This window comes from Magallana gigas, chromosome 9, assembly GCF_963853765.1.
Source record: "Magallana gigas chromosome 9, xbMagGiga1.1, whole genome shotgun sequence".
Taxonomy (NCBI): domain Eukaryota; kingdom Metazoa; phylum Mollusca; class Bivalvia; order Ostreida; family Ostreidae; genus Magallana; species Magallana gigas.
This window is the reverse complement of record NC_088861.1, coordinates 48,471,720-48,494,227: the sequence shown is the minus strand read 5'-3', so window position 1 is coordinate 48,494,227 and position 22,508 is coordinate 48,471,720. Positions and strand designations below refer to the sequence as shown.

The 22,508-nt window shown below is 36.7% G+C and overlaps 2 protein-coding genes across 4 annotated transcripts in view; both read left to right on the top strand.

Annotated features, from left to right (window-relative positions):
- The first annotated feature begins 1,085 nt into the window (after nucleotides 1-1,085).
- LOC117688140 (uncharacterized) lies at nucleotides 1,086-7,385 on the top strand. Of its 2 annotated transcripts, XM_066071655.1 has the most exons (3): nucleotides 1,086-2,840; nucleotides 3,222-6,542; nucleotides 6,766-7,385. In XM_066071655.1, the coding sequence occupies exons 1-2, from the start codon at nucleotides 1,646-1,648 to the stop codon at nucleotides 6,173-6,175; spliced, it is 4,149 nt and encodes a 1,382-aa protein (XP_065927727.1). In that variant the 5' UTR covers nucleotides 1,086-1,645; the 3' UTR covers nucleotides 6,176-6,542; nucleotides 6,766-7,385. The 2 variants fall into 2 exon arrangements, with proteins under 2 accessions (XP_065927727.1, XP_065927726.1); XM_066071654.1 differs by having other exon boundaries at nucleotides 1,086-6,542.
- Nucleotides 7,386-8,436: 1,051 nt separating this feature from the next.
- The window catches only part of LOC117691393 (multiple epidermal growth factor-like domains protein 10), a 45,979-nt gene continuing 31,907 nt past the window's right edge, over nucleotides 8,437-22,508 (top strand). For both annotated transcript variants that reach the window (XR_010709641.1, XM_066072126.1), the window contains exons 1-2: nucleotides 8,437-8,650; nucleotides 9,813-10,037. Coding sequence is in view for 1 of the 2 variants with exons in the window: in XM_066072126.1 (XP_065928198.1) it covers nucleotides 8,566-8,650; nucleotides 9,813-10,037 (310 nt within the window). In the remaining variant the exon portion in view is untranslated. The remainder of the gene's footprint in view (nucleotides 8,651-9,812; nucleotides 10,038-22,508) is intronic.

The window sequence follows — 22,508 nt, the reverse complement described above, 5'->3', positions numbered from 1 at the left end:
AATGAAATTTAGATTTTTAAAATCTTATTGCACATCTATAGGACAGCCCCAATTATATCCCAAGAGATGACGTAGCTACCCCAAAAGTTGTAAGAGGAGTTCTGGGAACCATACTTTTTTTTTTAGCAAAAAACGTCATTTTTTGTTGCCCACTGATCCCCTTAGTTAAAAAAAAATTCGGGAACCTGATCACACTTCAATAAGACACCCCCAATCATATTCTAGAAGTTCATTTGGCTACTGCAAAAAGAAAATGACGTTTTTGAAACCAGTTTTTTTGTTAAAAAAAAAACCCCTCATTTTTTAGCAATTAATTGACCCCCAGGACAAAATCGAAAATTCCGAAACGTTATTGCGAATCTATAGGATACCCTAAAACATATTCCAAGAGATGATTTGTGTCACAATTTTGTATATATGTTCAATTAAAGTTTTATTAGTCTATTAATTTTTGTGAGTAACGGCGCTCCATAGAGTGCCACGGTCAGCTAGTCATTGTTTGTTAGACCGGTTTTCGTGCATGAGTTACTAGTAGTTCCGGCCAGGTCGTTGATGAGAGAAGGTGTGTCCTTCTGTATGAACCTTCGTGGAGTTTGACAATATGTATTAGGACCTGTGTGGCCTATGTCTAATCCTGTGTGGAGTGTTTGAATAGAATTCCTGTGTGGTGAAAGTACGATAAACCGTGTTGAGAGAGAACAGCAGTAAGTGAGAAGTATTTTTCATTATCATTTCAATTTAGAATGCGCATACTTAAGTATCTATATTGTCTATATATCTATATTGTCCTTTGCTAAGTGTTTTATGACATTTTTTTTCGTTTGTATAAGAATTTAAAATATGGTAGCCCGACGGTTGAATATAATGTGTGTTTTGAACAGTGTAGTGTAATTTTCACTGAGGACCCGACAATGAATTGAATTTTAGGTGACTAGCTGAGTGGGTGTGGTCGGTTATATACATGACGGTATCATCCGTGGATGCAGGACAATGACAAGCTAACCATCGTGGACCCATAGTCAACGTGGGACATGTGACACACGCAGACGCAAGGGCACTATATGAGCTGGTGCTATAGTCCAGTAACATCCGTGACGAAAGGTTTGGTTTACATGACAGTGTGTCTACGCACGTGTACCAGTTTATGCGATATAAATGAACGTGTGATGTATCCTTACCACCAATTATGAACAAGAATTGTGGTCTCAACTATGCACGTACCTGCTGCGGGTGAAATTATTTATTAAAATACAACTTCTCAAAAGCATTGTCCGGACTTAGTATTCATAAGTGACATCAGCCAAAGTCGGGTTATTTATTTTGTTTATATATGTTGGGGGGTATTTAGGGGGTTAGTTATGTTTTGTTAATATTATTTGTGTGAATGCGTTGTGTGATTTTTCAGTTATTTGCGTGTGTGAATTGAGTGTGTGTTTAGAGAGGATTGTATGCTTTAGCTTGATATTTTTTCTTCACACTGTAAATAAAGTTATTTTCACGGTTCTGCCTCTTTATCTTTTCAAAGTTCAGTTTATAAACGAGGGAATTTCCAGGCCTTTTAACACAAATTGTGACATTTGGGGGCTCGTCCGGGATCTGGAATTTTTTTTGTTAAATCCTTACGTTGATCAAACTGAGCTTTGAAATGGAGGAAGAATTAGAAAAGTTGGTAGAGATTGGAAAGAAACTTAATTTGAAAGGTGAACAGTTGCTTGAGTACGCTAGGGAAAAAGAGAAAGCTCAGAGAAAATCTGATGAAGACAGATTACAAAGAGAGGAGAGAGCGGCAGAGAGAGATGCTAAGAGAGTAGAAAAAGAACTAAGCTTGAGAATGATAGAAAGAGAACAGGAAGCAAAGAAAGTAGAGAAAGAGTTGAGTTTGGAAATTGCTATGAAAGAGTCAGAGAGTCAGTTGGCCTTGTTAGATAGACAGATTCAGTTAGAAAAAATAAAGGCCGATGCTTTCAAATTAGAGCTTCGTTCAAAGCAGGGGGCTCCAGTAGAGTCAGGTGTTGTTCAAAATCAGGCAAAGTTACCAAAACTCCCTCCTTTTAGTGATCAAAAGGATTGTATTGATGCTTATCTGCAAAGGTTTGAGAGGTTCGCTGAAAATGCTAAATGGAGTAGGGATACTTGGTCAATAAATCTCAGTGCACTACTCACAGGTACTTCTCTCGAAGTGTACTCTCGATTGTCACCAGCTGATGCATTAGATTATGATAAACTCAAGTTTTCTCTGTTGCAGAGGTTTAGATTGTCTGAAGAAGGTTTCCATGATAAATTCAGAAGTAGTAAACCAGATAAAGGTGAGAATCCCCCGCAATTCCTAGCGCGTTTGGAAAACTATTTGACTAGATGGATGGAATTAGCTAAATCTCCGCCTACTTATGAAGGTTTAAGAGATCTTTTGTTACGCGAACAATTCATCGCGAGTTGCAGTAAGTCTCTATCTACATTCATACGCGAACGTCATCCGGTAAATGTCAAAGAAATGACGCGGCTTGCCGAACAATTTATCGAGGCGCACGGTAGCTCTTCATTTACTTATGACCGCACAAATCAGCGTCCGTCTTACATACCAGAAGATGCGAAGCAACCTACTGGAAATCAACGAAACTCTGGCATGGGTCCGGGTAGGAATGATAGAAAATGTTATAAGTGTGGGCTTGTAGGTCATATAGCAAAGAACTGTTTTAATAGATTTAATCAGGGAAATCGTACTCACAAAGGTGCTATGTTAATGACTTCCTCTAATCCTAGTGACAATTCATACAGGTCGCAGAGAACAACGGCTGATACTACCAAAGACAATTTTCAGGGGAATCCAAGATACAACACAGGTAATCATGTTGGTTCTTTGTGCATTCTTTCAGAAAAGCTGAAAGAGTGTTGCATGCAAAACAATGAAGTGACGTTACGCTGTGGGCATATTTTACCTGTTATAGGAGGTGCATGTCGTATTTGTCACAAAATGCCTGTATTAGAGGGATATGTGAATTCAAGAACCGTTGAAGTATTGCGTGATAGTGGTTGCAGCGGTGTAGTAGTAAAAAGTGAGCATGTTTCACAAGAACAGTTTACAGGCAGATCTATCGAATGTGTTCTGATAGACGGTACTGTCAGAAAAGTTCCCGAGGCGATAATCAGTATCCAGACGCCATTTTTGTCAGGTAAGGTCAAAGCTCTATGTATGACTAATCCAGTGTATGACCTCATTATAGGCAACATTGATGGCGCAAGAGACCCGTCAAATCCTGATACAGACTGGGGAAAACAATGGAAAACCAAGAGTGATGAGGTAAATGTCGAGGGTTTAGCTGTGCAAACTAGAGGCCAAGCAAAGCAAGAAAAGGAGAAATTCAAGACACTTAAGGTACCAAGTATTTCTGGAAATTCTGTTACAGTTGATGACATGAGAACTGCCCAAAGGAATGACATCACGTTGGAAAAATATCGTGAGTATGCAAATTCTGGTACTTGGAAATTTACAGGACAACAAAATGTGTCATGGTTTGTCATGGAGGATGATTTGCTCTTCAGATACTTTCAGTCTCCAAAGGTGAGTAACAACAAAATCTTCAAACAGTTGTTAGTTCCTTTGCCGCACCGTATTACTGTTATGAAAATTGCACATGATTGTGTTCTAGCTGGTCACTTAGGCATTAAGAAAACGACTGATAGGGTATTGTCAAACTTTTACTGGCCAGGGGTACAAGGAGATGTAAGTAGATTCTGTAGGTCATGTGACGTGTGCCAACGAACTTTGCCAAAAGGTAAGGTAACTCCAATTCCATTAGAGTCAATGCCTCTCATTGATACTCCATTTGAGCGAGTTGCTGTTGACTTAGTTGGTCCTATATTCCCAGCAACAGATCGTGGTAATAGGTATATTCTTACCATGGTAGATTACAGTACACGATATCCAGAGGCAACTGCACTTAAAGGTATCGAGACAGAAAGTGTTGCTGAAGCTCTGTTTGAATTTTTCACCAGATTAGGTATTCCTAAAGAAATACTCTCAGATATGGGAACCCAGTTCACATCAAATCTTATGAAAGAGGTAGGTCGTTTGCTATCACTTGCTCAACTTACAACAACACCTTACCATCCAGCTTGCAATGGTCTGGTTGAGAAATTTAACGGAACACTCAAACAAATGTTGAGACGCATGGCTGCTGAGAGACCCAAAGACTGGGACAGGTACATTGCTCCTTTACTTTTTGCTTATAGGGAAGTTCCGCAGGAAAGTATGGGTTTTTCTCCTTTCGAGTTGTTATATGGTCGAACTGTACGTGGACCAATGTCAATTTTGCGTGAAATGTGGACTAGCGAACTGAAAGATCCGGAAGTCAAAAGTACTTACCAATATGTTATAGACTTGAAAGAGCGCATTGCAGAAACATGTGACTTAGCAAAAGAAAATTTACAGAAATCGAGTCAACGCTACAAGAAATACTATGACCGGAAAACAAAGCGTCGATCATTCAATTTGTTAGACAAAGTGTTGATCCTTCTCCCTACAGATAACAATAAACTACTCATGCAGTGGAAAGGTCCGTTTACTGTTGTTGGAAAGGTTGGTATATCCGATTACAGGGTAGATGTACAGGGCAAAACAAAGACTTTCCACGCCAACCTTTTGAAGAGATACCTGGAAAGAGATCCTCCTACAATCATCAGCTCGTGTGCTGTCATTGAGGAAGAAACTACGGAGAGTGAGAATTTTGAAAGTGATTTCCCGCTGGAATCTCCTCCATCAGTAGCCACAGAAACATATCAAGATGTGAACATTGACAACGATCTATCAGATCCGCAGAAAGACGAAGTTCGTAGACTCCTTCTAGACTTTCAGGATGTTCTATCTGATATTCCTAATCGTACAAATCTTGCTCAGCATGAGATTCACTTGACAACAACAGATCCGATCCGAAACAAGCCGTATCAAATTCCGTTTGCTCTGCGCGACGCGGTTCGAGACGAAATAAAGAAAATGATTGAAATGGGTATTATAGAATCTTCAGAATCTCCATACGCGAGTTCTATTGTCGTAGCAAAAAAGTCAGATGGCTCGAAAAGAATATGCATTGATTTCAGAAAGCTTAATAAAGTGACGGTATTTGACGCCGAACCAATGCCCGACCCGGAAGAAATTTTTGCTAAGATCGGTAAAAGTAAATTTTTCACGAAAGTAGACCTTTGCAAAGGCTACTGGCAAATCCCCATGCGAGACGAAGACAAAGATCTCACTTCATTTGTTACACCTGACGGTTTGTTTAGATTCACAGTGATGCCGTTCGGTTTATCGAATGCAGCAGCTACTTTTAATCGTATGATGCGGGTTTTGTTGAAGGGTTTGAAAAACACAGATAGCTTTATTGATGATATCTTGGTTCACACTGAATCTTGGGATGATCATATCATTGCATTGAGGGGTTTGTTAGAAAGACTCAGATCAGGAAAGTTGAGTGCAAAACCATCAAAATGTTTTGTAGGTTTTAACTCCCTTGATTTTTTAGGTCATTCCATTGGAAATGGTGTTTTGTGTCCAAACAATGACAAACTTGAAGCAATTAAGAATGCTCCTCGCCCAGAGACCAAGAAACAGGTACGATCGTTTCTAGGACTCATCGGTTACTATCGTAAATTTGTGCCCAATTTTGCATCTGTTGCCTGTCCTTTGACAGATTTAACGAAAAAAGGTGTCCCAAACAAAATAAATTGGCAAGATCATCATGAAAAAGCTTTTAGTTCGTTGAAATCTTTGCTTTTGTATGCTCCTATTCTGAGATTGCCCGATTTCCAGAGAGATTTCTATTTGAGAACTGATGCGTCAGAGTATGGTATAGGTGCAGTTTTGTTGCAAGAGCATGAGCGAAAGTTCCCAATTGCGTATGCAAGTAGCAAGTTGAATGAAAGAGAAAGAGGTTATTCAGTCATTGAGAAAGAATGTTTGGCTATAGTATGGGCAGTGAAAAAATTCCAAGCATATCTGTACGGTAGAACTTTTGTTCTCGAGACTGATCATCAACCTTTGGTGTATCTCAATAGATCAAAGATTTCAAATGGAAGGTTGATGCGTTGGGCAATATTTTTGCAGTCGTACAATTTCACGATACATGCTATCAAAGGTATTGACAATGTAGGTGCTGATTTTTTGAGTCGTCACGTGAGGTAGCCTGTTTGTGTATTTTTGGTCAAAATATGGTTTCCCAATTTTGAAACTTGAAAGGGGAGGTATGTCACAATTTTGTATATATGTTCAATTAAAGTTTTATTAGTCTATTAATTTTTGTGAGTAACGGCGCTCCATAGAGTGCCACGGTCAGCAAGTCATTGTTTGTTAGACCGGTTTTCGTGCATGAGTTACTAGTAGTTCCGGCCAGGTCGTTGATGAGAGAAGGTGTGTCCTTCTGTATGAACCTTCGTGGAGTTTGACAATATGTATTAGGACCTGTGTGGCCTATGTCTAATCCTGTGTGGAGTGTTTGAATAGAATTCCTGTGTGGTGAAAGTACGATAAACCGTGTTGAGAGAGAACAGCAGTAAGTGAGAAGTATTTTTCATTATCATTTCAATTTAGAATGCGCATACTTAAGTATCTATATTGTCTATATATCTATATTGTCCTTTGCTAAGTGTTTTATGACATTTTTTTTCGTTTGTATAAGAATTTAAAATATGGTAGCCCGACGGTTGAATATAATGTGTGTTTTGAACAGTGTAGTGTAATTTTCACTGAGGACCCGACAATGAATTGAATTTTAGGTGACTAGCTGAGTGGGTGTGGTCGGTTATATACATGACGGTATCATCCGTGGATGCAGGACAATGACAAGCTAACCATCGTGGACCCATAGTCAACGTGGGACATGTGACACACGCAGACGCACGGGCACTATATGAGCTGGTGCTATAGTCCAGTAACATCCGTGACGAAAGGTTTGGTTTACATGACAGTGTGTCTACGCACGTGTACCAGTTTATGCGATATAAATGAACGTGTGATGTATCCTTACCACCAATTATGAACAAGAATTGTGGTCTCAACTATGCACGTACCTGCTGCGGGTGAAATTATTTATTAAAATACAACTTCTCAAAAGCATTGTCCGGACTTAGTATTCATAAGTGACATCAGCCAAAGTCGGGTTATTTATTTTGTTTATATATGTTGGGGGGTATTTAGGGGGTTAGTTATGTTTTGTTAATATTATTTGTGTGAATGCGTTGTGTGATTTTTCAGTTATTTGCGTGTGTGAATTGAGTGTGTGTTTAGAGAGGATTGTATGCTTTAGCTTGATATTTTTTCTTCACACTGTAAATAAAGTTATTTTCACGGTTCTGCCTCTTTATCTTTTCAAAGTTCAGTTTATAAACGAGGGAATTTCCAGGCCTTTTAACACAAATTGTGACAATTTGTCTACTGTTGAAAATGTAGGAGTTCGAGGAAAATGTTTTTTTTATGAAAAAACGTCATTTTTTACCAATTTTTTGACCCCCAGGACTACCAGAGCATTTTTGAAACCTTTTTACAAAACAACATCACACCCCAAATCAAACTCTAAGAGTTCAGATTGCTGGTTTATAAGATGTAAGAGCAGTTTGAGAAAGTAAAACGTGACAGACGGACGGACGGACGGACGGAACAGAGTAACAACAATATACCCGAACTTTCTTTAGAAAGTGCGGGTATAATAATGATTTTTATTAGATAAAAGAGAAATGGGAAATACTTTAAGGAGAAATGCTGATTTATGCGGCCTTTCAGCTTGTTTTTCTTACATATACACATATTGACAGCTTTGTGTTATGCACCCATATTTTTTACGACATTTGATTGGGAGGGGTGGGGGTGGGTCGTTCGAATATTCAAATACAATTTGCGTGAATTAGAAGCTAAAGTATAAGATCTTAAAGATCTATGTTTTTGTAATCACAATGTGCAGTGGAGGAGTAGAGAAAATGAAAGTCCAGCGAACTTCCAGTGTAAAAACAAAATATTACAAGTTACATGGTAACTACCAACCCAACCCTCTAACCCCAATTTGACTGCAAGTGTGCGATTTGTGGATAAGTGATCCCCCGAATATACTTTTACGATTCTGTGATTGCAAGGTTTATTTTATATATTGGTGGCAAACGGATATAATTGGATATAATTGTTTCTAGATGCCCATTGTGTATACATCGAATAGAAGTGAGGTCGTTTACAAACTACATCAAGGCTAAAACGCTGAAGTCAAAGGAGATTTTAACATGCATGTTTATGTATGCATTGATCGAATTTAAAGTAAAAAAATCCTGTATGCTGTATTTTTTTTTCAGAAAAAAATTCGAATGAATCTAACTACTTCCGATGTGCAAAGCGATGAATATTATAATCAGCTCTATATACTTTGTTTAACTTCCTTGTCACGTGATCATTGTGGCTGCGCCTTTTCTACGTCTTAAACTCATAACTCCGTCATGTGTCTGTAATATCAGACGGCTTGAGTTTTTTATTGGTTATGCTATTTTGGGGGGCAATTTAGCAATCTAATTTGACCAGATCGACAATATTACACCATGGTGTCCCTGTTCGGACACTCTACGTATCACTTCGATGTTCTCACTGCGTGGTTCTGTCTGCTGGCAGTCTCTCAGGCGTATGGTGAGTCAATCTAATGTAGATTCTAACAATAATTTTGTAAATATGAACTAAGGAGTACGAAAATAGTAATGCATTGTTTCTAAGATGAAAATAATCAGATGTATAATTATTGTCGGATCAATTTGCAAACCATATAGACGGTCACCTGACTATTCTATCATGATAGAGCGTGAGGGTATACGTTTTAATTGGTCTAGCAGTATGATTTGTTTAATATAGTCATTGATTGTTATATATTTCTGGTTCTCGTAAACGCGTGAAATACGAAGCAATATGCAATACATGCATGGTATATTAGGTCCAACTAACTGACGTCAACATTTTTTATCAATGTGCAACCGGTAGAGCTTGTATCGCGCCGGCGCCTCGTTTATAAATACTTTTATATCATACATAAGTTCCGCAACATGCACGGATCCAGAAAACAAAAAGGGGGGGGGGGTGAGGAATATTTTTCATGAACAGGGGAGGGATGGGTGGAATTACATTAATTTTTACTTTTTTTAATTTTTGCCTCGACTTGAAATATTTGTCACGACACAAATATAAAAGTGCAATTTTCACGTCTGTGATAGTTCCAAATATATTGAAATTGTACTTGTGTTACCATTATTTCCCTATTATATCAAAAAAGTGCTGGGATCTGTATGAAATCGCTACGCATTTCACGTAAATAAGTATTAATTATGGGAACTCTCTGCAAATGTCAGTTTATACACTGTTTACGTTGAATTATTAATTGTTCTTACTTGAATATTTTAAGCTCCCAGTAAATTATGCTTCTTTATGTTAAGCGTTTGCACTATCATTTTTCGTATTAATCCCGGTACATCTTTTTTAGCAGTATCACGTGACATGGTATACCTATGATACTCAAAAAATGCTTAAGATGTAGCGAAATATTTAATTTGTATATTGATAAAATATCACAGTGTGTAACAAAGTTTTGGAGTAAAATATCAAGTTTTTTCAAAGGATAAGGTTTTTTGTGATAAATGTGGACACTTTTAACATTGGCTTTTTTGGAGTGTCGATTTCATCTGTTACCCTCCCAAACAGGCACTAGTTATATAATGTACAGTTGTGTATATAGTTATCATCGCACCATGATTTGACACATCCCTAGAATTACACACTGAGTAGACTGTGTTTATCTTCTCAGTTAATGTCGCCCTCAGAAAACCAGCGTACATACAGGACCAATATGACAACAACAAAATCTTTGCCGCAAGTAACGCTGTAGACGGACGTAAATCGGTCCTGGTATATCATGGAGGTCAATGTGCTGCATCAGATTGGGGACAAACCGCCACCTGGTGGGTGAACCTGACCAGCATCCACAGCATTCATCACATTACCATCTACTTCAGTATTCTTAATAGAAATGGTAGAGTCATATTTTATATATCCACAGATGACAATTATTTAAACAATAGATTATCTGTGTACATCCACAGTGTATTGAAGATTTCTGATATGGCTTCAGAAACCTATACCATGCATTACTGTCATTTCTTAGAACTCTTTTGTTTATTTATATTGCTTAGTTCATCAAATCCGCACCATTTTTTAAAAATACCTACACTTATTATTAGTTTGATCGATTTATCGGTATATATTTTAGTCCCCTGCCGGTTTAACAAGAGTTTCATATTATTCCTGAAACGCTTAATAATATAGTGAGGAAAACTGAAATGGATCAGGCAACCGAACGGAGGGACTGACGGGCCCAGAGGATAGTTATAGGCTCCTCCTGTGAAACCGGCAGGGGACTAAAATTTATCAACTGTAATGTTTGAATTTCCTCTGTTCTTTTATTTCTTCTTAAAGCTGAACACCGCTCGTAAATAGGCACTGTCGTACAGGTATCTGGTACATAAACCCTTCCATTTCGTACACCCGATTGCACTCCTGAAACTCGTGGCCGACGTGTTCTTTTCGTTGTTTTTGGATTTTTATGCATTTAATTTTTTTATGTGCATATTCTGTTTGTAAATACTGCATTGACCAGTTTATTTGATGTTAGTACTCTCCTGGTTTGAGAAAAAAATGTAAAACTTGATAATGTCATTGCGACCGAGTAACACGGAGAGGCAAGATGTACGTCCACACAGGCGAGACCTCTACAGTGAAATACTTAAGACTGTTAAGAAAATTGTGGCTTATATAGGGGTTTTAGGGAAAGCGGTGCCGAAAGAGATTCAGTGTTAGTTCCAGGGTTTATTATGAGGTTTAACAAACAACAGATTTCAATTAGATATACACAAATAAATAAAAGCACGTCTAGACACACAAGGTGGCGATTTTAACTAGAGAAATTGATTCTACAGGAACATGTACAATAGTTAAGTATATAATGTATATTATGTTACAAGTTTCAATGATTCAAAGAAAGAAACAGTATTAAAAATGGTTTTGCCCTAAAAATAAAACGAAAAAATAATTTTCAAAACGACCAAGGCCCGTTGAACCCGGGACCCTTCGTTTACTAGCGTCAGCTGCGCCGCGGCAACTCATATCTGAATCTAAAACTTTATATCCTATAAATCGTTGACTATTGAAACAATGTAATGCATGTGTAGTTTTTACTTGAACAAATTTTGATTTCAGTTTGTAACAATCAATTAAATCTTATTTATAAATTACATGCCTGCATGTATTTAGAATGAATTACGGTATTTGGTCTTCAGTGAAAAAAATATATTATACCTGATCTGATTGGAATTTGTTAGGCTAACTTAACAAATTTAAACCGGGTAGTTATACGTTCAACTAATTCATAATTATAACATGCAAGGAAGAAGATGAAACTATTTTCTTAAATGAATTGAATGAAAAAATGACAATAACAAACCGTCAACCATCTCAACAATTCATAAAACGAAATAAAAATTCAAAGCAGCGCGAGCACAGACCTCAAAGATAGAGGTAGGATCAGGTGCAGTGGAGGAGTGAGCATCATCTGCTGACCGCCGGTCAGACCCGCCTTGTGCTCTTTGTCGTAATCGGGAAAATAAACAAAGCAAAAGTCCATATACAGTTAGGTAATTAATTATGGTCTAACAATTAGTATGAAAAACGTCAGTCAGAATGCGACCCAGTGGGAGATTGTATTTGCTGACAAGGTCGTTGTATCGACCATAGAACTTACGAAAAGATGTCTTTAACCTGGACTGTTGATAGTCCTGTTTTATCAACTTGTTTGTCAGTAGCTTAGAAACGTCTTAAAAACTATTCATACAAAGAGCATGCCCTTGCGTATCGAATTAACTGACAGACAAAAACACCATTTGCAGGTGATGAAGGTATATTGCTACATAAGTAGGAAAAGTTGACTATAGAAAAATTGAAGTCATTGCGTTTATCATAAAGTTTTCTTGTTATGTTACCATCAATATCAAATATCCAAATGTGAAACTGATGACGCTGACTCTGTGGTATCTTTTATTTCAAGTTCATTGGGATATATCGAGTCGACGTAAGTATGGAAATAGCAATACTTAATTGATAATACGTTGTCGATATACCTAAATGTTGAGTTTTTAGGCCACAGCAAGGAATTTTTTTCACGTACAAGTTTTTGAATAAATTCTGCTTCATAAGAATACAAAAATAGGTCTGCTAACAATGGGGCACAAATGGTACCCATCCAGTCTAGGGAGGTAAACCACATTGATCCAACTAAAGCGTCTAAGTTGTCATCTATTCTCGGTAATGGATATGCGTCCTTTATCGTTCTCTAACTGAGCCTCCGGTAATCCACACATACGCGCCATGTTTTGTCTTTCTTTTGCACCAAAACAAGCTGAGATGACCATGGACTATGGGATTTTTCTATTGTCCCCAAGTCCTCCAATTTCTGAATCTCGTTATCTAGAATGTCACGCTTGAATAAAGGCATGTTCCGCGATGCCTCTTTAAAAGGTCATTTGCTATTCAAAACAATATTATGTTCTCCTAAAGTTGTCTGTCCTAAGCTTCTATTAGGATCAGCAAATGTAGCAACGCGTTTCTGCAGAAACTTCTTAAACACACTTACCTCTTGATCAGACAGGTAAATCCGACCTTTTTCGAACACAGGAATTCAATGATTTAAGAAATGAAGATAATATGTTTTCTATTGATCGACGTATCAAAGAAAAAATTGACCGGAAAACTTATGCGTAGCGCATTGATGAAAAAGTTTTCCGGTCAATTTTTTCTTTGATACGTCGAGCAATAGAAAAATTATTATCTTCATTTCTTATCATTTAATAAAACATTTTCAAATAAAAAAATGTGAAGTGTCATTGATCAAAAATGTAAATAATGTAAATGAAGCGGCGCGTATGAATACAAAACAACAACAGCAACAATATTCAAAATGGATGCGCCTTCATCCATCCTGAATTTAATGGATTAAACACAAATAGTGAGTTAAAATCTGAACCGGCTGAATTGAAAACGAAAGGAAAATGCATGCGATAGTTTGTGATATTATTCAATGTGCAGAAAAACTCGTAATAAAACTAGTTTTCATGTGAGATCGCTGGAATATGCAACTGGACATAACCATCCAAGGAAAGGCGATCGTGGACGAAAATAGCTGATATGTCGACAAAGAATAGTATGTATAAGCGACTTTTGTAAACGGTGTGGTAACTAGATAGCCAGTGATGTACTTAATTGGTATATCTGCCGATTGGAATGCGCCGAAGGAGTTGATGCATTACTCATAGCTTTTCTTTACGACGCTTATTCTGATGACCGATCATGTACGTGTGTAAATTTAAAAATCATTGTTACCAAATTTGAACAGCAGTGTTACCGTGAAAGTTTATAGGCCTATATGTTCGTTATACTATTCCTGGAAAAAGAATAGCCAGCCTCGCTGTAAATGTTGATTGATCTCAAGCAGACGAAATCGTGAGAAGACGCTTAATTTTCTATTTCGTGAATCAAATAATGTGTTTTGTTTATTTTTGAAGGTTAAACTTTCAAGTTTTTATATTCACAAGGTTGCATTTTGTTTGCTGACAATAAAACAGACACAACTTTGCATTTTGTTGACAGTGTTTATCTTGGAAATTCCCGTTCTATAAATAGTGTTAGATCAAAACAGTTGAGAAAAGTAGATCCGGCTAAAATTTTATTGATGCAGGTATCAAAGAAATTTTTCGACCAATCAGAAGCGCCGATATCTCATCAAACGAATAAATATTTAATGATTAGGTAATTCCTTTAGATTCTCTACCAAATAAACTTCTAAATTCAGTTCACTGTTAGAAACTTTAATAACAGGAAAAAATGTTGCTATTCTAGCATTGCGTTTAACTGTCACTACTGCTCTTCCCAGATTAAACAATCTTAAATATCCGTTAAATGCTTTTGCGTTTAACAGATTTATTGCAACCAGTAACATGTTTTCGCAGAAAATCCGATAACACAACTGGTATTCCTGCACTGTTCTCCGGATAAATGAATTCCGCTTGGATAACAAATTCGTGTCCTGATGGCACAATGTCCTGACTTGCTATTATCCAGCTGGTACGTCTAAGACAAACATTATTAACAACAGGAAGTTTAAGAAACAATCCCCCTTTCTCGTGATCCCAATTACATCTAAAATGTGAGTAAAAATATGCTCCAAATAAATTCTGAGAAACTCTACCAACAAATACCCCTAACTCTGATTCAAAATCATCGAAGTTTAACGTCATATGCGCTGTTCCTAGTACATATCAATCTTGGCCACTCGCAGTTACAAACTTCTTTTTAGCTGGCTCCAGCACTGGTCGATTTTCGGGAGGAATTTCATTGAATATATCTTCTGTTATGAAGGTATTTTTGGCTCCAGTGTCTACCTTCCACGTTACAGAGGTACCTTGTATCAGTCCATCAACGTAGAATCCTGTCTTGTTTTTACTTGCATTTATTTTACAAAAAGATTGGAAATTTTTAAATTCTTCTGTTGCATCTCTTCCATTTTCATCATCAGTGAATCTGTCATTATTTTTGGTTCTTTGAAAATAAGAATAAGTAGATGAAGAATCGTTATCAGAATCAGCACTAGGCCAGTCTCTGTAGCCGTCCGACGCATGGCCTACTGCCTCGGCGGCGGGTCTTTTTCCAGGGGAACCGCTCCGCCATTCTCTCTTCTAACCACTGATTTTGTACTGGGACATTGATATCTCAAATGACCTGATGATGTATAACATCTCTTTTTTGGTATTATAAGTCCTTTTCATTTTGATATTTTTTGTCAATTCCACGAGATAGTTGTTTCGCGTTGACTGTGTAGATATCCCTTCTAACTGTCTTATAATTTTTGAATGACCGTTCCTAACCGAATACATTCTTCTTGCATGGCTGATGTACTTGCCTCCTGAATTGTTTTCGGTTTCGTCCTCTTAACTGACATTCGGAACTCCTCATTGTCAGAACAGTTTGCCAAAAACGTTTTTAAACTGTTTTCAGCAACGCAAGCTCTCTTTCCAAGATAAGTTCTTCTGAATAAATATACAATTGCTTGTATATACTCTCTAAATGTATCATTAACATGTTTCGGCCCCAATTTGTTTCCGCAATGTAACTATCCTTCAGAGCTGTATAACCAAACCTCTGATTTTAAATTTAAAGCTTTTGTCAAATGCTGATAATTGCCTATGATGTTGTCTGGAAGTCCATAAGCATATGTATCCGCTTGGCCACGTAAAGTAGTTAACAGCAAACCCCTTCCTTCTGTGTACAGTCCACTGGTTCAAATTAGCAACGTTCTCAAAATATCTGAAGAATTCAGTCCAGGTTGTCGATACATCTCCGGAAAATGTCCCTTTGACTGGAATGTGGACACTACTTTCAATCTGGTGAGTAACTTCTGGAGTTGCCAGCAAATCACTTCTACCTCTTGGAGTCGCACTACGCATGGAACGTTGTCGATATCCTCCACCTGTTCTTCCATTTGATTTTCAGAATCTAAACAACACAATAATTAATATCACAAAAATAATCACAAGCATTAACACAATGATCGGTTCTCGTGTAGCCCACATCACTATTTCTTCAGGAGAGATTCGATTTCACAGAAAGTTAATTGGTACGCCACACGTGTTTTCGAAAATGCTTTAATTCTGCAGCCACAGAACGAACATAAGTAAAATTCACTTTTCTTTCCGATTAATGTAGTAATGCAGTGACGATTCTCGTTTTTCTTGAACATAACAAAACAATTGGGACACTCTTGGCGGTCACTTACGTTAATTTGTCCAAGGAGAATAAGATTTCAATTTCTACAACATCATCATAGTTTACAAATCTTTGTCGTCCTTTATAATCAATCACTATGCATTAATTAATCCCCCCAAAAATAATTATAATTCCACATGTTAAAAGTCAATCAAATGATTTTAAGGTTTACATTTTAATCCATAATCACCAATATTGAAAATTGCATCCCGCCGCTGCCACCACTTGTAGCGTTTTTATTTTTTCAACCTTTTTCCGAGCATCTCAATTCAAAATCCTCATTCCTTTCTCCTTTTGAATGATAAATCAGCGTTGCGTTCACATTTTAATAAAGGTAATAATCGAGTAAAATAATTATAAACACAGCAAATATATACATCCAATTCAATCAAAAACGTGTGCAATTCGACTTTGAAAATGCTACTTTTATGCCCAATTAAACTACCCGCACTGAACTTAAGTCAGTCTTCCTTTATATATAACATCTCTAAATTAACTCCTCAATTACGTGAATAATTTACTCCTAATGATGAAATCAACTCCCCTCTTTAAAATAACTCCTCACTATGTTTCATAACAAATACAATTTTGGTCAGAGATAAAGAGTTAATATCAATAAGTAAACAAAGTTCATACGTTTATGAAATAAATCAGATAGAATTAAAATGAATAATATAACCGTGCTTCACTATGTACGATTTACTGAGTAAACATTTTGAGTTTCAAATGGAGCCGAGCTGTTTTGCTACAGAGCATTCAGTGCGAAATATCTGACGTTTTCCTGGCTTTTTCAACGAGTTTGATATTTTACATACCAGAAAAACGTCAGAACCGGCGCCATTACGAAAACTTGAAATTCACCGCCACCAACTGGAAACAGCATTCTAGGCTTGAATTGTACGTAGCTATATATATATATTTAAGGAGGCCGATTTGGGTTTTTTGCGAAAAAATACAGTAGCAAAACTCTTTATTTTTTGACCGTATGACATTTAAACCAACTCAAGTTGATTTGCGAAGTTTCAAGAATATCGACCGTCTGGTTCTTTTTAGGGACCATCTCAAAATTAAGGTACATTTACTTCAGGAATATTTAATAAAGTGGTATTTTCCGCACATCAAAGCAGATTAAAACAAGTATTCATTTTAAAGGAATGATCGGCATGTAATATCATTGGTCAGCTCTGTTATAAATGTAACACGAAAGCATTACGCTATACATGCAATAAACTATATATAGCACCGTTTTGTTGATTTCCGAAATAGCCAGGCATGAATAAGCTTTATTTTTAGTAGGCGAATTATACTTCCGATAAATAAGTAAATGAGTAAACTCAGGTAACCTTTTGCTATCTGTTTTCGTCCGTCGTCGTGCGTCGTGCGTTAACAATTTTACATTTTTAACTTCTTCTTAAAAACTACAAGCCCAATTGTTTCCATTTTTGGTGTGAATCATCTCTATGGTAAGAGAAATGTAAGTTGTGAAATTGGTGGCTCTACCACCCTCCTTCTCTACTCCGACACATGTGAGGAATAAACTGATTGCATGGTTGTAATGTCCATGAAACCCTCTACCAAAATTATGAAATTCATGGTCCCTGGGTCAGGGGTTCAGACGCAAGGGTGAGGCCAATATGGACATATTGTAAAAATGTATTAAATCTTAAAAATCTTCTTCTATACTCCCATATATATTTCTGAAAACCTAAATGCATGGTTATGGTGTCCATGAAGTCTTCTACCTAAATTGTGAAATTCATTACCCCTGTGACAGGGGTTTAGGCCCTAGGGTGTGGCCAATATAGCCATATAGTAAAAATGTATTCAATCTTAAAAATCTTTACTCCCACCCATGTGGGCAAAACACTGAATGCATTGTTATGATGTCCACTAACTCCTCTACCTAAATTGTGAAATTTATGACCTCTAAGTCAGGGTTTGGGACCTAGCATTTGGAAAGAGTTCAAAGGAGGGGTAAGGGGGGTAACAGTTAATGGAGTCATTTTCCCTTGCTTCTTTCTAATGGAGCTATCTTCCTTTGTTTGTTCATATTTAGTCATTAGTCATTGAATATAATGTAATTACCCGGATAAAGAAGTTGTATGATCAAAAGAGTTATGCAAGGATTTTTATCATTTGAAACAAAAGCAATTTTTGAACTTTCAAAATAAACAAATAGAATTGTTAATAGTAAAGAAAAAAATTGCCTAATTAAAATCACTGATATTAAGGTAAAATGATTTTGGTATAAATACCAGATAGTGATTGTCAACAAACTTTAAAAATTTAAAAACTGGAACAGGAGAAATGAGTGACTCATGATGGCTTTTAAAGCTGCTTTTTTTTCGTTTGTTTAAATGCCCACGGGAAGAGTTTCTGTCTGCCCCGAGGGATGTTGTTTTAGATAAAACATGTATAATAGCCACCTTGTTATAGCTTTTCTATGAAAACATATACATATAAAACCTATCCTGAAAGTTAATAAATATGGGACAATTATTTTCTATCAGTCGTGCACCTTTTCAATAGCAGGTCATGCACTCTTTTATGATCTTTTAAATTAAGTTTTTATGGTAAATTTATAGGTTTAATAGTTTTTTTTTGAAAGATTTCAGGCAGGGAGGTGGTCGTCATTACAAATTAAAAAACTTTCTACTCCAGAATAAAACTTAATTAAATGCATATATGAGACTCCTTGACAAGTTTGTGTATGGATTATGCTACTCAGGTGACCGTTAAGGCCTATAGGCCTCTTGTTTACATTTTTTTTAATGTCATTTCGTATAACGTACTCCAACAATGCTTCATTTTACCATAACGTCATCAAAGCGCAATGGCAACGCTCCGCTACAACACAACGGAAAAATCGTTAACAAAATATTAATTTCTTTAAAAAAAATCTAAATATTTTTATATGTATTGCGTTCAATTTTATAAATAATATCGAAAAAAACCATAAGAAGTATAAATCAACTGTATTATACTAGAATGCGCTAAAACATGCGCAATGAAAACTAGTGTCGGTATCCTTAAACTAAATAATACAGCTAAAAATATAATTTTACTGAAAACTTTGATAATCACACTGACAAACAATAGTGTTGTTGACCTATTTTCTCGCGATATCTAAAAAATAATCAAATCAAATTTCAACAGTTCGATAACATGTGTTCAACAGTCTGTTTATCAGTTGTATATGGGATGTAAGGACGAGCCGAGAATGTTGGAGGCGGCGAATTTCCAGTTTTCGTAATGGCTCCGGTTTTGACGTTTTTCTGGCATGAAACATATCAAAATCGTAAAAAAAGTCAGGAAAACGTCAGATATTTTAGACTACTGATCATTATGTCAGTTTGTGTGAATTGTGCAATGCCATAGTGTAAGTACATGCTTTGTAACGCCATCAATTATATTCAGTTTAATTATTTGCATATATTATTTTATTTCACGTGTTTATTTGTACACCCGTTGCTCCCGAAGAGCAAGCGATGCAATACATGACATAACCTCATTAAGAGGGCTGCTCTTAACGAGCAACCCTATGTGTATATAAGTAAGGGTACGAGTGTCATAGTTGATTATAGTAGAGATAGTCAGTGCCTCTTCTTCGATTTTATTTGTGACGATATTAAATTTGGGAAGTATGTAAATAAATTGTAAAATGCAACTTGGGATTTTGACTTAGGAATTAGGAATTATAATCAAAGGAAGGATTAATCCCAGTTATATAAATTAATTATGCCGTAACCGCTCGATCGACGGCGCTACAACTTGTGACAGCGCTGGGATTCTTATATTTTCTACGGATTTTATTTTTAAACTTTGTGAACTATTCTGTTTGATGTTAAAACTTTGTGACCATGGAATTAAATCCAGGAGATTCTGTACAAAAACAAAGATTTGTAAAAGTGATTTATTTTTATGAAAATGGACATCGTGGGACAGATGGACCTATTTGCTCGTAAGGAGTGCCCAAGTTGTTATTTAATGTCCAACCGAAAAGAAAATTTCAATTGCATCAAGCGAGTAAATAAAGTTGATATTTGCTTTTACAAATGCCATTGCTATAAATGCAGAGTGAAATCATTTCCAGAGGAAAGCGTAAATTATTAACTAACAAATTGCAGTATGTGATTAATTGCAAAAGAAAGTGGAAATGGATACATTAACGAACCCCCCCCCCCTCGAAACACCGAGAGCGCCAAAAACTTCAATTGCGCGGAGAAATTGAATTACGGATTTCGAAAATATGGATCCGCCAGTGTGTCTGACGCCAGAATTCCCATCGTCGTTATCTCCTGAAATGGATTGGAGTGTTTACGAAAATGATAATGGTAAAAAATGGAGAAAATTTGTAACATTGTGGATTTCTTTTTTATAATAGGATTTGTATTTGCAATTGCTGGATTTTACAAACTGTGGCCGTCAGATCTCGTAATTAAATTTACGCGAGAATTTCAATTTTTGGTTGTGCTTATTTTCATAAGTGTTATTTTCTTGAGTGTGCTATGAAAAATTTGCTCTAATCGAGTAGCAAATTACGAAGATTTGATTCAGCCAGAAATTATTACTTCAAGGCGACGGACACGTACAAACCTAGTTTCGCTCACGGATTCTAGATACACGTACGTGACCCAAGGAACATCAGACATCATTCGGATGTTCATATTAAAATTAAACGCACTTTCAAAGAAGATGGAACTATCATCTTAAGTGAATTTATTCGATATTTTGAAAATGTGGCAAGTTTAAACCAATGGACTGAGCAGCCCATGATGCGTATTCCCCTAACACCTTTAAGGGATCAAGCTGAAGCCTTTGCATATGGACTTCCTATGGAAAATACTGTAGAAAACTACCAATTTTTAAAAGGTGCGCTGAACCAAGAGTCGAACATACCGCGCTTAAGAAGAGTTGTATTGCAGAGGCAAAGTTATGAAGGAAACAAGACAGAGAAACATTCCGGAATTTTCGCCAGGCCATACAAGACTTGTATCGACGTGCTTATCTTGAGAATAGAATATTAATGTGGTTATCCTGAAAACAAATAATATGTGCTGGAAAGCTCAATGAAAAAATTCCTCGAAAACTGTAGTGCTAGTGAAGAATTCTGGCCTGCAGTAAAACGAAGGCGCCCGAAAACATTAGACGAATCAGTGACCGCTGCTATGCAAGAAGAGTGCATTCGCTCTACAGAAAATAAGAGATACCAGGTTAGGAAAGATTATCAGCCACCGGTATACAACATTAATGACAGCCGATATGCTAGTAAAGGAACATCCCTAAACATTGTCAATGCGGCAAAGAGATGTTACAAGTGTATTTCACCTGTATAAACACCTAATGCGGAGTTGTCCAAAGAAGAGATTTGCTAACAATAATAGTACCAACAATGGTTTAAGAAACTGAAAACGATATGCTTACTACTCGGAAACCGGGGATCAGCAGTTAAACCAAAGTCGACCGAAGCAGTAGGGCATGCGTCGGTCAATGCACAAGCTAGGCCTAGTACAGAGGATGATAATGTGAATCATCACATGGCATTTGCGGAAACGCAAACTAATGAAATGCACACCGATTTTTAACTTGCAGAAAAGCAACCCGAATTCAACTCAATCTTGTTTAGTAGTGTTTGGAGAGTCTGATATAAGAGTTAAGGGTCTAATCAAGGAGACAGCAGTTGAGTGGAAAATCGACACTGGTACGACAAATACTTTCATCTCTGAGGAAGTTTATTTAAGTATTCTTCCACAGAACAGACCTGTACTGGAGTCAGTACGAAAACAATTTGCAACTGCAGATTGAAAACTATTAAATGTAATTGGAACAGCTATTATGATTTTAACGTTTAAAAAGAAATATAAATATTTATTTCCGAGTTTTTGTGGGCGGCGTGAAATGTAACCTGCTTTGAAAAAACTTTATGATGAAATACGAATGTCACTGGGACTACAGGAATCACAATCTGATGATGAAATGTTTGCACACGAGTGAGGATAAAAAAAACAAGCTGTCGAGTTCGCTCAGTGGATAGTATTGTAATTCCATCGATACATGAAGCTGTGATCAAATCTAAGCTGATTCCTAGTACTAATATAAAGTAGGCAATGTTAGTACCAATGATAAGATTTGTCAACACACATGGACTTGTAGTTAGACAAGTACTAGTTAATACAGATTTATGTGCGTGTTTTTAACCCGGGAGACAAAGACATTTTTGTCAAAGAAAACACAGAGATTGCATTAGTGACATGCGTTGATTATGTCAATGACGAGTTGCCAAATTCAATGGTGTGCAACGTGGAAACTGGGAATAAGTCCGAGGCGATTCCTGAGTGTTTCAGAGAGATGTATTCTAAATGATGTAAAAATCTTACATCAAAGCAAGCAGAGCAATTTAAGCAGTTAGTCGTAAACCTGCGTTTGCCGACCCCGAGATGCTTTTACAGCGATCAAATGTTGGAGAACATCGAATCAATTTAAATGATGAGAAATCATTTAAAGAAACGAAGAGTACCTATATTTAAACGAGACATATTGGATGCGGAAATACTCAAGGTTTGATTTCAGAATCAGTAAGTCCTTGGTCATCTCCCCTTGTACTTGTGCAAAAGAAAGACAAAACCTGGAAATT